General features: G+C 53.2%; 6 protein-coding genes across 6 annotated transcripts; 1 reads left to right on the forward strand and 5 right to left on the reverse strand.

The window, feature by feature from the left end:
* Nucleotides 1-277: 277 nt before the first annotated feature.
* On the reverse strand, nt 278-2,403 carry CTAM01_00535 (uncharacterized protein; the record flags this gene model as incomplete). Its single annotated transcript, XM_060516586.1, has 4 exons — nt 278-478; nt 543-879; nt 936-1,663; nt 1,726-2,403. The coding sequence occupies 4 exons, from the start codon at nt 2,401-2,403 to the stop codon at nt 278-280; spliced, it is 1,944 nt and encodes a 647-aa protein (XP_060389212.1).
* Nucleotides 2,404-4,565: 2,162 nt separating this feature from the next.
* Nucleotides 4,566-6,330, reverse strand: CTAM01_00536 (cytochrome P450; the record flags this gene model as incomplete). Its single annotated transcript, XM_060516587.1, has 4 exons — nt 4,566-4,898; nt 4,968-5,282; nt 5,387-6,166; nt 6,256-6,330. The coding sequence occupies 4 exons, from the start codon at nt 6,328-6,330 to the stop codon at nt 4,566-4,568; spliced, it is 1,503 nt and encodes a 500-aa protein (XP_060389213.1).
* Nucleotides 6,331-7,504: 1,174 nt separating this feature from the next.
* CTAM01_00537 (uncharacterized protein) lies at nt 7,505-8,035 on the reverse strand (the record flags this gene model as incomplete). The annotated part of the gene is made up of 1 exon (XM_060516588.1): nt 7,505-8,035. One exon carries the CDS (start codon nt 8,033-8,035, stop codon nt 7,505-7,507), a length of 531 nt encoding a protein of 176 aa, XP_060389214.1.
* A 355-nt stretch (nt 8,036-8,390) lies between these two features.
* CTAM01_00538 (uncharacterized protein) lies at nt 8,391-8,909 on the reverse strand (the record flags this gene model as incomplete). Its single annotated transcript, XM_060516589.1, has 1 exon — nt 8,391-8,909. The coding sequence occupies one exon, from the start codon at nt 8,907-8,909 to the stop codon at nt 8,391-8,393; it is 519 nt and encodes a 172-aa protein (XP_060389215.1).
* A 452-nt stretch (nt 8,910-9,361) lies between these two features.
* CTAM01_00539 (shikimate/quinate 5-dehydrogenase) lies at nt 9,362-10,498 on the forward strand (the record flags this gene model as incomplete). Its single annotated transcript, XM_060516590.1, has 1 exon — nt 9,362-10,498. The coding sequence occupies one exon, from the start codon at nt 9,362-9,364 to the stop codon at nt 10,496-10,498; it is 1,137 nt and encodes a 378-aa protein (XP_060389216.1).
* Nucleotides 10,499-11,773: 1,275 nt separating this feature from the next.
* On the reverse strand, nt 11,774-13,150 carry CTAM01_00540 (NADH:flavin oxidoreductase/NADH oxidase; the record flags this gene model as incomplete). Its single annotated transcript, XM_060516591.1, has 2 exons — nt 11,774-12,391; nt 12,464-13,150. The coding sequence occupies 2 exons, from the start codon at nt 13,148-13,150 to the stop codon at nt 11,774-11,776; spliced, it is 1,305 nt and encodes a 434-aa protein (XP_060389217.1).
* Nucleotides 13,151-13,709: the final 559 nt, after the last annotated feature.

Genomic DNA, 13,709 nt, shown 5'->3' on the forward strand with positions numbered 1-13,709 from the left:
AAACCCTGGGTTAATAAATGCTTCATTTATTTCAGTAAATAATGAAGAATAATGCTGCTTTATTGCCCGGTGTCGGAAGCCACGCCTCACGATACCTCAAGTGCCGGAGCCGCTCCGGCTTCCGCTTCGGATGGTGGATCTCAGACGACCGAACCGGAGACAATCATTACGGAATCCCAGATCACCGTGCCGATTGTGTGACCGCTGTAGCAAGCATGACGAAGCATGACTGCTTCCGCGCCACACTCCCGTCCTGACTTCTCCGGCCTCCCCGGATCTAGTTTCGGGCCTCATCAGCATGCACGACATTGTCCTCTCGGCGAGCTCCACCGGTCTTGCCATGCGTGACGCTCCACATGGGCCTATAGCTATGGAACTTGGACGGTTGAGTCGTGTCCTCCGGGTGTTCGGACTGTCCTGCGTGAACCACGACTTTGAGACCCGGAAGGTTCTCCGTCTGAATAACTTCTCCTGGCACCTGTGCCGAAATTTGGTAAGCAACAAGGTGTGATGCCCGGGGTCTCGAAGATGGAAGGACTTACAGCAACAACAACCCATTTCAGGTGCTGCTCGAGATACTTCTCGATATGGTCGGGCTCGAGAGATGTTAGGTCCGCCCACGCGTTGCCATCACTCACGGCCCGGAACAATAGTTCCAAGGTGATGGGAACTTGAGCCTTTGCCACGACCCCCTCAGCCTGCTGACCCTGGCAATTCTGGCAATCCACCCCATTGGTGTTGCCGGCAGTCCAGTAGTCCGTCGAGAAAGTGTGAATGCTACCAACATGGTTGAGAGCGGCCCGATACTCGGAGGGACTGCTTGGTACATCTCCTTTAACGAAAAAATGAACTGCGTAGCTTCGGCCATTAAGGGCAAATCTTGTCACAAAATGCTTAGTAGCGGCCGTGATGCGAAAGATGTCTGGAGCGCTTACCTGTCGTACTGGACATTGATGACATAGTCATTTGTTTTCCCTGCCAGTGTTCGGTTCGCGTGAAGATGCTTCCGGAGAACGCCGTACTTCTCGTTGATGGTCTTCTGCAATGTAGCAGGGGGGGCGCTGAGATCATCGTAAGTATAGCCGTAGGTTGTGGTGGCCTTCACGTTTTCGGAGGTAATGAGGGTGCCGTTGGTATCAGAATGGAATGGGTGAAGAGGACCTGTCGACGTTTCGTCCTTAGTTGGAGAGCCCCCATCAAACCAATGAGTCGGGTTGAGTGCCTGGAAAATTGCCAGCTGTCGGTCAACGTTGGAATGATGCAACCAAAAGATAGGGTCGAAGGCGGCAACCGCGAGGAAAGCCATGTGACCCATGCCTGTTTTCGCGTCATCTCCGCCGGTCCAGACGTGGATGCAATTGTGAAGGAACTCGAGAGACAACCAGCCAGTAGCAGGCGGGGGTGAGAGCTTGGGGTTGCCGTATTCTGTAGTAGCGAAAGTGGCGTAGTCCGGGAAGTACCCCGCAGTCAAGAGACGATGAACTTGGTCCTGAAGAGAGCCCGTCATGTTGGGATCGAGCTTGTGTTCCTCCATAGAGTTCCAATCGGGTGTCTGTAGAGCCTCGGCGACTGAGGCGTTGTTCTCAATGCCCAGAGCTTCTTGCGTTGTCGGGGTGTGCTTATTGGTGATTCCATAACGACTAGTCCCCGAGCAAGCATCAAACTGAACATCCCAATAAGTCTCATGTTATCATTTCCAAATATCGATGAGTATGTTCGACTTACCGGTTTAGACTGTTTGCCCCTAATTCTCCAGATGCCAAACGCCGTCTCGTCGTCCATGGCAGTCGGTATTCCCTTGAGGGCGCTGATGACTCCGGTTGTAAACATGTACAATGGATTCTGTACCTTCTGCTTCGCAATGCCATTTGGAGAGACAATTTCGATCTCCTGAAGGGAAACAATTTCAGGCACCCCGCATGTTCCAATATATGTCTGAGGCATGGCCCAGTCCCAGTATGGCAGGCGCCAGCGCGTGATCTCGAGGGCCCATATGTCTTGCACGGTCTTGTCCGCAATAAGTGGGAGAATTTTGTCTGTCATGATCCCGCTGAGTAGTTGTTCGTATAGGGCGAGGTAGGCCCGGTGCCAGGTAGGGAAAATCAGAGATCCATGTGGGCAGTAGAACTGGGGCGTGGTGGTGATGGGTAACTTCTGCTTCTTGTTTGGGGCTGGGTCAGTATCCCATGACTGGGCTGGTAAACCATGAATGCCGGCCACTTGGTAGTAGGATAACTTGTCAGACGGGTCCATGGATTGAAAGATGTTCAGAGCTTGTATGAACAGCGACACTTGGATGGCGTTTTCAAGCTTGTTACTCCAGGCCGTGATCTCTTGCCGTTGCGGCGGTTCTTGACCAGACGGTACAGGAAGTCCAGTGATGGGATAGGTTCCAGGTGCCATGATGAATGAGATTGGGCCAAGATTTGACTTGATGTTCCGATTTGAAGACGAAGTTTGGAGTAGAAGATGAGGATGTGAGGTTCGATGTTTGTGACTTACGATACTGGGAGAGAAAGGCATGTTTATACCCTCAACGCCGTCTCTATATGTACTCCAGGCTCGGAGTGTCTTGTTACCCCTCACGATTTTTGATTCATCATTCATCACTTGAGATAGCCTTCTTCTAATGAGGTACAATCATGGCCAACTCACCGCTCCCATGTGCTAACAGGAGAGACACGCGTCAGCGACTCCAGCACTTGATTCCTGTCTTCTCTTTTGTGTCAACGGTGGTAAGGGTAGAAGAGCGAGACCTTCGGAGTAAGGTATCTCTTTGCAGATGATCGTCAGTCAAGTTTACGGCTGAAGTGGTGAGGAACGAATTTGCCGTGTTTGGGCAAGTGAAGAGGCCTAGAAGATATGACCTGGAACAGGCGATGTGAGCTGAGAAACGAGTGGCGGTCAGTAGCCATTCCCTTGCTCTGCTCCTGGCTGTTGAGGACCCAGGCTCTTCTCACAAAACACGCCTTGACTCCTCGGCCTGCCTTTTTTTCCTCTTCTAGATCCTCCATCGCAGATGATTCATAATCTCTGGTTGTACACAGGCGAATGAACTGATCCAGGGCTAGGTTTAATGTAGCCTCAAGACGATAACGTGGTATTTGCATGTCTGCCCCCGGGAGATACTGTATATCAACATACTATGAGAGAATATATCCCGACTTACCAGTTTTCTCAACTGCCGGCCGCAAGGGTGAAGGGGACGAGGGGTTAACGTAGATAGAAGTTTTCCTCCTGCCAGAGAAGTGAGACCCGTCTCACATCAGCTCAGCCACTCGTGGAAGAAACGGGAGAGGCTCGAGAAATAAGGGCATTCCAACGTATAGAGGATCTAGGAAGCAGCAATTCCTCCAGCTTGAAGCTCTTTTTGGATACGGGACGGGCCGTCCTGTCGCATGCGTCGCGTTGCGGGGTACCGGCAGCGGCTGAAGCAAGCCAAGCACTGATGGCGCGCAGACCGCTTCTCGAAGTGAGCTTTAATTGGTGGTAGACAGCATCGACAAATCTATCATATAAGTCTGAGGCATTTCGACCTTTTGGCCATTGGTTGTCTCGGCCTAGATTTTCACTGTATGCATGCAGTTTGTTGATCGCACTCCTTCGAAGCGGCCGTGTGATTGTGATGAGATCAAGTTCAAGGTCTCCGGCAAAGTCCACGAAATGTTTTTGGGCAGGAGATTGCTCCCCATAGGCCTGGCAACTTCACAGCTTAATATGGTTAGAATAAATGGCAGTCTACTATCAAGTAATTGGTACAGTGTCTTTGAGACGGTGCGGTAGATATCTTGTATCAATTGGGCGTATCCTTAAGGTTGAACGATGTCGTTCTGATAAGACTATTCATGTTGGGAGCGAGCTTCACTAGCATGCACCAACTCCCGGCATGTGATGTTTCGCTGGCGCAAAGTAACGGAATTCAAATATTCCACTGAGACGCGGCGATGAGGATAACCGCGACCAGTTTTGGCCCTCAGGCTTCAGACTTCAGATCTTCCATCACCTTGATGATATTCTCTGTCCAAGGGCAAAGCCCATTGGTGTATTAAGTACTCCGTGACTTTCGGGGTATTGCATCTTGTAGATTACTCAGGTATGGAAGGAAGAGGTGGCAGTATTCAGTTACGATTTATCGACTTTCAGCCGTCTTGCATACCTCTGGTCGTGCTTCTTCCGGACTTTATGCCAGGGCTATGAGTTCTCTCCAGGGTGAAGGTCTTTATAAACAATGCGGTGCGAACTCCTGAAAGTCCCAGACGATGCGTCTGGTCCATGAGAGGGCTCCGGCACAATATCTGGCCTTTTTCTAAGAAGGCAGAGAAACGTAAGGTAAGTGGAAACAACTTGTAGCTACTGAGATCATCTGTCACATATTACGTTGGAAAGACCCGAAAGAAGGAAAGTAGTTTGCTACTTGACCTGGTCTATATCTGAGTTTAACCGACCCAAAACAGCCTCCAAACCAAACACCATGTCTTGGGCCTTCAACAAGGTAAAAGGAAAAAGCAAGGCTTCCAAATGCCACACACAAAATCACGCACCCATCAACCATCCTTCGCCCCCGCTTACTCTGCAGCCTTAACCGCCGGCGTCAAGTGCACCATCAGTGGCGGCTTGTTGTAGAGAAGGTAGACGTCGTGGTCGATCCAATTTTTGCTCTGAGCAGCCAGCTGGAGGTCAAAGTTCCACATGACCTTGGCGAGAATCATCTTCATCTCCGCGTAGGCGAGGTTCATGCCCAGGCAGTTGCGGGGCCCGATGTGGAAGGGCTTGAGGGCCTCGAGGTGGTCTTCGGCGAAGGCCGGGTCTCCGAGCCAGCGCTCCGGGTGGAATTCAAAAGGCTTAGAGAATATCTTTTCGTTGTGGTAGAGGGCCCAATGAGCGACGCCGATTGTGGTCTGGAGGGGAGATGTGGGTGTTAGCTTGGTTGAGGAGGGGAAAGGAGGAGGGTGCTTCTGGGAACGCACATTTCCAGGGATCCATTGCCCAAGAATCTCTTGTCCGGAGGGCGGCGTGATACGCGGCAGAGCGACGGGAACAGGAGGGTAAGACCGCAGAGTCTCCTCGAGGACGGCGTGGAGGTACTCGAGCTTGGCGGTGCTGAGGAGGTCAATCTCATCTTCGTTCTGGAACGAGGTCCTGATCTCCTTTTGCAGCTTAGCCAGCTTGTCCGGGTTGGTGAGAAGGAGGTATGTGCAGCCAGACAGGGCTGTCGCTGTTGTCTCGGAGCCGGCGACGATGAGAACATTTGCGTTCTCGTACATCTCTGGCATGTTCATTGGCTAGAAGATGTCGGGTCAGCTTTCGAGAACCGAATAAGGTGGAATCGCTTGCTCGTCTGTGCCAAGGTATGTATCCAGAGACAATTAATGGAGTATGCACTCACCTGAGCTCCCTTCTTCAGCATGGTTTCCGCAAAGTCAGGCCGCGATGTGCCGAGAGATACTCTCTGGTCGACCTTTTCACGGACGAACAACCTGTGAGACATGCCTTTCTTCATGACTTCCTTGGGGATAAAGGCCTTGAGGATAGGTTCAAGGACCTTGAAGCCCCTGGCAATGTTGACATAACAAATCATCTTGATGTTGGTGAAAATCAGCTTGACCCAGGGGTGGTAGTCAGACTTGTCAAGGCATCCGAAAGACTGTCCAAAAGCGAGATCACCAATAATGTCAAAGGTGGTGTAGTTGTACCACGCCACGACATCAACAGGGCCCTTGCTGCAGATACCGTGGAGTCGCTCGATCAGGAGGTCAATGTAGCTCTTGATGATAGGCTGCTGCTCCTGCATGCTCTTGGCGGAGAAGCCGTTCGACAGGATGCGGCGGTAGCGGGAGTGGTCCTCGCGGTTGGCCGAGATGATGTCCATGTGGTTCTTGTCGGTGAAGTCCGGGTCTTTGGCGTTCTCTTCGGTCTTGCCCTTGCGGTGGCCCATAATCTCCTTCATCGCGTCTGGGTGCTGGAAGGAGAGCTCGTTAGGCGAGACGCGTATGATCTCGGCATCGTAGTACTGATGGAGAGCGAGAATCTCCTTGTGCGTCTGGCCGCGGGCGCCCATCAATGCGTAGGGGATACGGGTAGCGGCCCATAATTTGGGGCCTGGGTATTTGCAGAGAGGGTGGAATGTTACGTTGTAGATGATTTGAAGGAGGAGGCCGATGACAACCTGAGACTGTTAGGAACCTGCTCAACTCTGTGGTGGTAGAGGAAAAGATAGGCTATGAGATTAGCATACTCAAGGATATGTCGACTTACGAGTGAGATTACTACTAGAGGCCATAGGATAAAAGGCGAGAGCCTGGAGCTCCCGGGTTGAATATCTGACAGCATCTTGGGTGCGCTGTTTCTATGTTGTGTGTCTAGAAGAGAAGAGACGTCGGCACGCAACCTGCCGAGAACGAATCGGTTTTAGCCGCTGCTTTCTATAGGAGATTTCTGCAAGAATAGTAGTAGAGTATGGTGATAGAGTCTTCTCAAGGTCTCAAACGCGGAGGGCAGTGGGGATTCTTATATGCCACTCGGACCGTCTTCATCGATATGGACTCCAAAGTATGGGAGTACGACATGACAGTATGGCCCTCAAATCCCTACAGATTACAACGTCACAATGTTTACTATACACTTACCGGTCATTGGCAGTGCATGGTATCCGCAGGCCAGGCCATTGGCAGGCAAAACTTCAAACAAGGCGCAGGTTCTTTCTTTTTCCCCCTTCCCCCTCCCTCCCCACGCGGAGCCGTCAAGAGACCGTCTTGCATAATGCAACGAGACGCTCAATGTACAATGGTGAATGGGCAACCTCCGCGCCTGTCAGTACGCGAGAGGGCCATCTTCGCTACGCACTCACACGAATGCGAGGCAGGCTAATATCAGCGCCAGCGACCACGGCCCGCCGCGCGTCATAGTTCCCCGGCATGGGTGATCGACTAGTGCCCATCTACAATCTACCACTGGGAAGCCAACCTTACTCGTCGGAACTTATTATTCGTCCACTCTTTTTGAGGACGAGAAGAGGCTTGGAAGGCCATGTCGTTCCCGCCAGGGAACCTGTCGGCAGTCGACGTGTTGCAGGGAGGGGCGGGTGAGAAACGGGTATGCCTGATCCTTCCCGCATCGTGTTACTGTTGCCCCCCATGGTTTTACGATGAGTGTCATGACAAGTCGTCTCTTTCTGAAGAGGGCAGTTCGGCTCCGAGACTCGTAAACTCTATGACACTGACAATTCTGGGGCACTGGGGCTCAAGTTGAGTTACTGGAGTCAATGGTCTGTGGGCCACCAAGTTCATCTTGGCACGGGGATCTGGACCGGCAGCGTTTGCCGGGGTATGAAGTCAGTCTAAGATGTTAGTCGACCGTCCAAGAACTTTTCGAGGCACTGACAGGTTTTTTTTCTCTTGACAAGTTGACATACAGCGACACGGATATGCACGACGTTGCCATGCTTCGACGTTGGACGTTGCACCGCAGTAGTGTTTCCATTGTTTCCAAGAGTGCAGAGATTGTCTCAGAAGCGACAACACGCACGCGCAGTCCCGCCTATGCACCTCTGCGCTCTCTGGTTCGAACGGGCAGATGAGCGGGCATATGGCGTTGTCCCGGGCCCCGAGAAGCGGCATCCCTGCTGCTCGCCCGTTTTCGCTCTTCGTCCATTGTCCGCGTCTTGGCCCGCCTCAAGTCCGCAACGGGCGGGGATGAACTTGCAAACCATGGCACGGTGACACAGAAGGCGGATATCTTCTCTGAGATTTTGGTGGGGTTGGGGGCCAAAAACCTGCCGAAGACCTCGCGGTCCCCCGACTTTTTCTTGAACCTTGGTCTCTGGAAGTCCGCCGTTTCTCTTTGCTGCGCCGCCGGATGGGCGGCGAGGGCACGGCTGCTTTTGCTTACTGTTTCGGCGCCGGCTTTTGGATGCCTTCTCCGGAGCGATTGTACAGTCAGATATCATCAGAAGGCGGACGGCGGATGTGACAAATGCTAATCTGCTGACAATTTCATTCCCCCGAACCGGTGGAGGATAGCTATATCTCCGTACCATCGGCGGAGTGTTAGGCAAAGGCAGCTTTTTCTGACGCTTTGCGAGATGGTGTGGTGGTCGCGTATTGTTCCCCCCTCATCAACGTGAGGGTGTGGGAGGGTTGAATGGGCAGTAATTAGTGGTCCGATCATTGGGCTCAACATAGGGACGTTCGTTTCATCTGCCAAAGAACTCTCAAAGCGGCCGAACTACACTTCGGTGTTCTAGTATGAGATTTTGCTTCGTCCAACATACTTGACGCCGAGGAACTTCACACATTCCTGACTCGAAGTCTCAATGTAACAGAAGGCACCTGGCCCATTGAATAGAGAATGCCCAACTCACATTTGATTTCTTCCGTTGAAGCCAGCATATCTTAATACAACCTGACTGCTGCCGGAATAAACACAGCCATCTTTGCTGAGCTCTCAAACAACCTCGCAATATCCTGCCGAAGAGCTCCTTTATTCCTTCTCTTGGGCAGGAACTCGTGAGTAACGCGCGAGGGAAGGGGGTCTGCGATAACCGACACGATGCAAGATGTCAATGCCAGCCAGCCTAAGCCTGTCAACTGATCGTCCATCTTGCATCGGCCCTGGCGCAAGTCGGCTCCGAATGATACCCCCACCTGCCGGCACGGCGAAGCAAGTGCGGCTTGAAGCCAGCTTGATTCGATGAGATATAAAATGACCTGACTATGACGATGCCCTACATACAGCGAAGTGTTGCCCTCTTCTGTCAAGAGCTCGGCGTAGTTTATAGGCTTGGCAGCTCCCTGTTCTGTTACTGGAAAGACGGCCTGATCGAAAACCGTTGTTGTGTAACTCACATGCACTCCTGTGGCTTTTTGCCTCATCGGGTGGCTTGCATGACGGAGAGTTCGACAGCAAGACATTAAGAAACGCCTGAGTGACTATTCTCGAGACGCAAAGACGAGGGAATGATTACGTCGGATGGTTTGTCCGATGGTGCTTATTTTCACAGACTTTTCGCATTGAACGCGATGCTGCAACTTGCGGGCAGAAGCGGCTTACCTTATTCATTCGAACCGGCAAGTCATCCCGAAAGGGGGCCACGCCGAGGCGCCGAGGCGAGGCATCCGAGATCGGGCCACGGAGACAGGGGACCGATCGGGATCCCCACAGTACAAAACTATCGGAGCGTCACCGGCTTACTTCCGTCCGCACCGAGACTCGTACCACTTCACCCAAGGCCTTTTCAGTTCTTTCTTTCTAACAGGAAATAGTTCAGAGATTTCGTTCGAACAGAGGACCATCAGAAAGAGTTACTCTCTTCTCGAATTCTCAAGCCATCACTCATTGACAGTTCATCGCATCCGCAACCAACATGGCCTTCACAGTCTTGTCAGACAACAACGTGAAGCAGCTCTTCCAGGGCTTCGGCCCAGAAGACGTGGCTCTCATGTCAGACGTTCTCACCGACGCATTCCTCTCCTACTCCGTCGGCCCCGAAGCGCAGTACCAGCCCCACCGCGCCGCGGTCGTCAGGCCCGACGGCACCACCGGCCTCTTCATGCCGGCCACAATGGAAGGCGGCATGTCCGTCAAGATCGTGGGCCTCCCGCCGCCCAACTCTGCGACCACCGACCTCCGCTGCGTCCTCACGATCTGCGACGGCACCGGAAAAGCTGTAGGGATCATCAACGCCGAAGAACTCACGGCGTTCCGCACCTCGCTCGGCTCTATCCTGCTGTACAGGTACCGCCAGGCGACGGCAAACATCGTAGTCTTTGGCGCAGGTAAGCAGGCGCTGTGGCATCTTCGACTAGCACTCGTCCTCCGCGGGCAGGACATCAAGACCATCACCATCGTGAACCGCTCAAAGGAGCGCCCGGCGAAGCTCATTCAGCGGCTCCAGGCCATGAGCAAGGCCAGCGGAGTGGGCAACACCGACTCGGTGACCTTCACCGTCATCGAAGCGACACCGGACAGCGCGTCAGGCAACGCCGAACTGCGATCCGCCGTCGAGGAAAGCGACGTCATCTTCTGCACCACGCCGTCTACGCAGCGCATATTCCCGGCCGAGTGGTTGACCTCGGAGCGCGGCTCGGCCAAGACGCGGTACATCTCGGCCATCGGATCGTACAAGCTCAACATGAAGGAGCTCGACCCGGATTTCCTCCGCGCTGTTGTTGACACGTCCCTCGGAGCCTTCACTTCTACGGAAGGCGGGGCCAAGAAGGACGGCGTCATCTTCGTGGACAGTCGCGAGGCGTGTTTCTTGGAGGCTGGCGAGCTGGTGGAGGCCAAGATCCCCGCTGAGAAGATTGTCGAGGTGGGTGAGTTTACTGATAAGCTTCGCAAGGCGGATGAGGGTGAGGCGGGGTTGCTGCGGGAGTGGCTTGAGAAAGGGTTGATTGTGTACAAGAGTGTCGGTATTGGCATCATGGACTTGTCTCTGGGCAAGGTCATTCTCGAGTTGGCGGCGAAGCACAAGGTTGGCACGATATTGCCAGAGTTCTAAGTTGTTTTCAGATATCAAATACAATAGAGTCTCAAATACTCCGTAGTGCACTTCAAGTTCCGCTACTGTAATCGTGGTGGTGAGCTTCAGTCTCCAACTACCTGACCCCCTCCGTGACGTTAGATACGTTCTTGCCATGTTTTGCTCATCTCGTCCAGGCTATCAATCGGCTCTCCTACCAAGGAGTCAAGATAATGAGAAGCCAGAGGTGTGGGCCAAGTAACTATACAAGAAAAAGCCTATTGGTCAACGAGCGAACGTAAAAGCCAGCCACAACTCATTGGAGACAATGCTTCTTCAATTGCCGGGCATAAGGAAGGTACCAGAGTCCATCATACAACGTCCTAGACTATCACATAATTTTGAGTCCAGATCGGAACCACCGACGGCTCAGATACCGAGAGTGCCACAATCGCGTCTGCGATGTGACCATCCACGAATGGGCCTCCTGATTATTTTTGATTCCCCTGGTGACCAAAGGGAGAAAGCCTCTTACATAATGTACCTGGTTGTTCACTTAGCTACACCCTCTCCTCTCTATTAGGCATAAGCGGTTCTCGTCAACGTATTCGTTAATGAATCGTGTAGGCGAGATGAGTAAACACATGCTGAAATTAAAGAGCTATAAGAATAAATAAGATATATTTATACTAGTCGTCTTTATTAAATACGGACGATCATTAGTCACGTATTCGTAACCGAACAAAGGCAATATGATAACCCGTGAAAGAAGATGAACGTACGATATGATATCTTGACGAAAAGAGGTTCTTATGCCAGAAATAGTCACTGTATCAACAGAGATGATTTTTTCGTCGCCATTAGCCGTCGGAACAAGGTCGTCTCAAAATGCCCGCCACTCTGATCAAGTAGATCAAATCAACTCCGACTTCTTAATACTCTAACAAGATTCTATCCACGTGTCGAATCTCCCTCGCACGGGTAATCTGTTTATCAACCGCTAGGATAAAAATGTCAGAGGGAGATGGGCCCAAGATTCATCAGACGTGTCAGAGTCAAGCACGTGGAAACATATACATTACTCAAAATCTATTCCAGGACTCTGAAAAGTCTGGCCATCTTTGACACTCAGCATCCATCTACTGGATGCTTCTCTTTCCACCCCGAGGTTGTGATCTATCTGTCTGTCTTCATCTGGGTTCTACGCAGACTACTATCGCTTCATCTTCGTCTCTTTTCTACACCCACTTGCATCATCATCACCATCTCCTTTTCGTATCAGAGCCTCGCGCCCTCCTTCTTCCGACCATGTAGTCAATGCTTCCTCCGCGGCGCCCGGTGGTACTGATTCGCCCACTTGATCCTCACCCCAATCTCGTCCGCAATCTTGTACACGAAATTCGGCTCCCGCAAAAACTGCCTCGCCACAAACACCGCGTCCGCCTGCGTCACCTGCCCATGCTCCTCGTCAACCTCCAACGTCGCCGCGTTGCCCTGATCAACACCGTTATGCCCATTCGCCTCCGCAGAACCAGAGCCCCGGGCCTGCACGATGCTCCGCGCCATCTCGCCACTCGAAATCATGCCCACGGCGCCGATGAACAGCTTCTTACCCTCCGCGGCCAGCGCCTCGCGGATCTTGCCCGCGATGCTGACCTGGTAATACGGCGAGATCTCAATCTTTTGCGCCTCGTTGTTGCCGCCGGAGGAGACGTCCAGCAAGTCGACGCCGGCTTCGGGGAGGAGCTTGGCGAGCTTGATGGAGTCCTCTACCACCCACGAGGGCTTGCCGTCGTACTCCATCCATTCTGTCGCCGAGATGCGCAGGAAGAGCGGCATGCCGGATGGGATGACGTCGCGGACGGCCTTGATGACTTCGAAGAGGATGCGGGTGCGGTTCTCGAAGCTGCCACCGTACTTGTCGGTGCGTTGCTGGAGTTATGTTAGGATTTTCTGCGACGCATTGTATCATTATGGGAGGGTCAAGAGGGGGTCAGAACTTACGTTGGTCAGAGGAGAGAGGAACTGCGTAATCAGGTAGCCGTGCGCGCCGTGAATCTCAATGACATCGACACCCGCCTCGACAGCCCTCTTAGCAGACTCAGCAAAGGCTTTCACCACACCCTGAATTTCCTCGAGAGTCAACTCCCGCGGCGTAGCCCATCCTTCGGTAAACGGAATCGAGCTCGGCGCAACACAGTCATCGGGCCACCCGCCCTCGCTCTCCAGCGCAAGAGCTTTGCCCTTGGTCTCCGTAATCCACGGCGCCAACGTGCTCGCCTTGCGACCGGCGTGAGCAAGCTGAATACCCACAGCCTGGTTCTGCGAGTGAATAAAATCAACCACGCGCTTCAGCGGCGCGACCTGGGAGTCCTGCCACAAACCGACGTCCTCGGGGGAGATGCGGCCGCGGGCCTCGACACCCGTGGCCTCGATGATGGTCAGCGCCGCGCCGTGCAGGGCGAACTGGCCCAGGTGGACGAGGTGGTAGTCCGTCATGTGGCCATTGTCCGCGGAGTACTGGCACATGGGCGAGACCCAGATGCGGTTGTTGAGGGTCAGGTCGCGGATCTGGAGGGGTTGGAAGAGCGTCGGGGCGGCGGGGGCGTCGACGGGGGTGCCGGCGGGGGGCTCCTGGGCCGGGGTGTAAAACGGCACGCCTGGGGCGGCCTTGTTGGCGGTGCCGGTCATGGTTGTCGTCCGGGGGGTTAATGTTCTTTTGCCTGCGTAGAGGAGACCAGAGACGAGGGTGATTATGCGGGGATAAGGTGCCGTGTTTTGCGGCGTTTTCTGGCGATGCTTCGTTTGAAGCGGAGGGGGTGGGACGTTTGGCCAGTGGTTTCGAGTTGATGAACTGTTGACAGGCAAGCGGGCAGGAAGATAGATCTGAGAAGGGTCGTCAAGGGGTTTTATCTACAAGGCTAAAAGCGCCGGATCGAACCCCGGGAACCTATATTCCGTGTCGTCACAGCAGTCGAGTGAGACTTGTCCTGATTTGTAAAGCTGTCGATGCGGGTAGTGGGCAGGGTAAGGTCGGTTGGTAACAAACACCTCGGCATCTAGAAGGCGAAATGGAGCATGGCGAGCAACAAATCAAACGGCTATTGGATCGAAACCTCTATCTCTAGGCTCAATGCTCCAGGACAGTGGGGGTGTCTATCGAAGCAATACGTTTAGCAACAAAGTCGATTTATCAGCGCGGTCTAAAGTGCGTCCATCTCAAAGCCTGCGGTGCTTCCTACCTTATCCG

The sequence above is a fragment of the Colletotrichum tamarilloi genome (genome assembly GCF_030869305.1).
Source record: "Colletotrichum tamarilloi strain Tom-12 chromosome Unknown Scaffold_1.1, whole genome shotgun sequence".
NCBI lineage: Eukaryota > Fungi > Ascomycota > Sordariomycetes > Glomerellales > Glomerellaceae > Colletotrichum > Colletotrichum tamarilloi.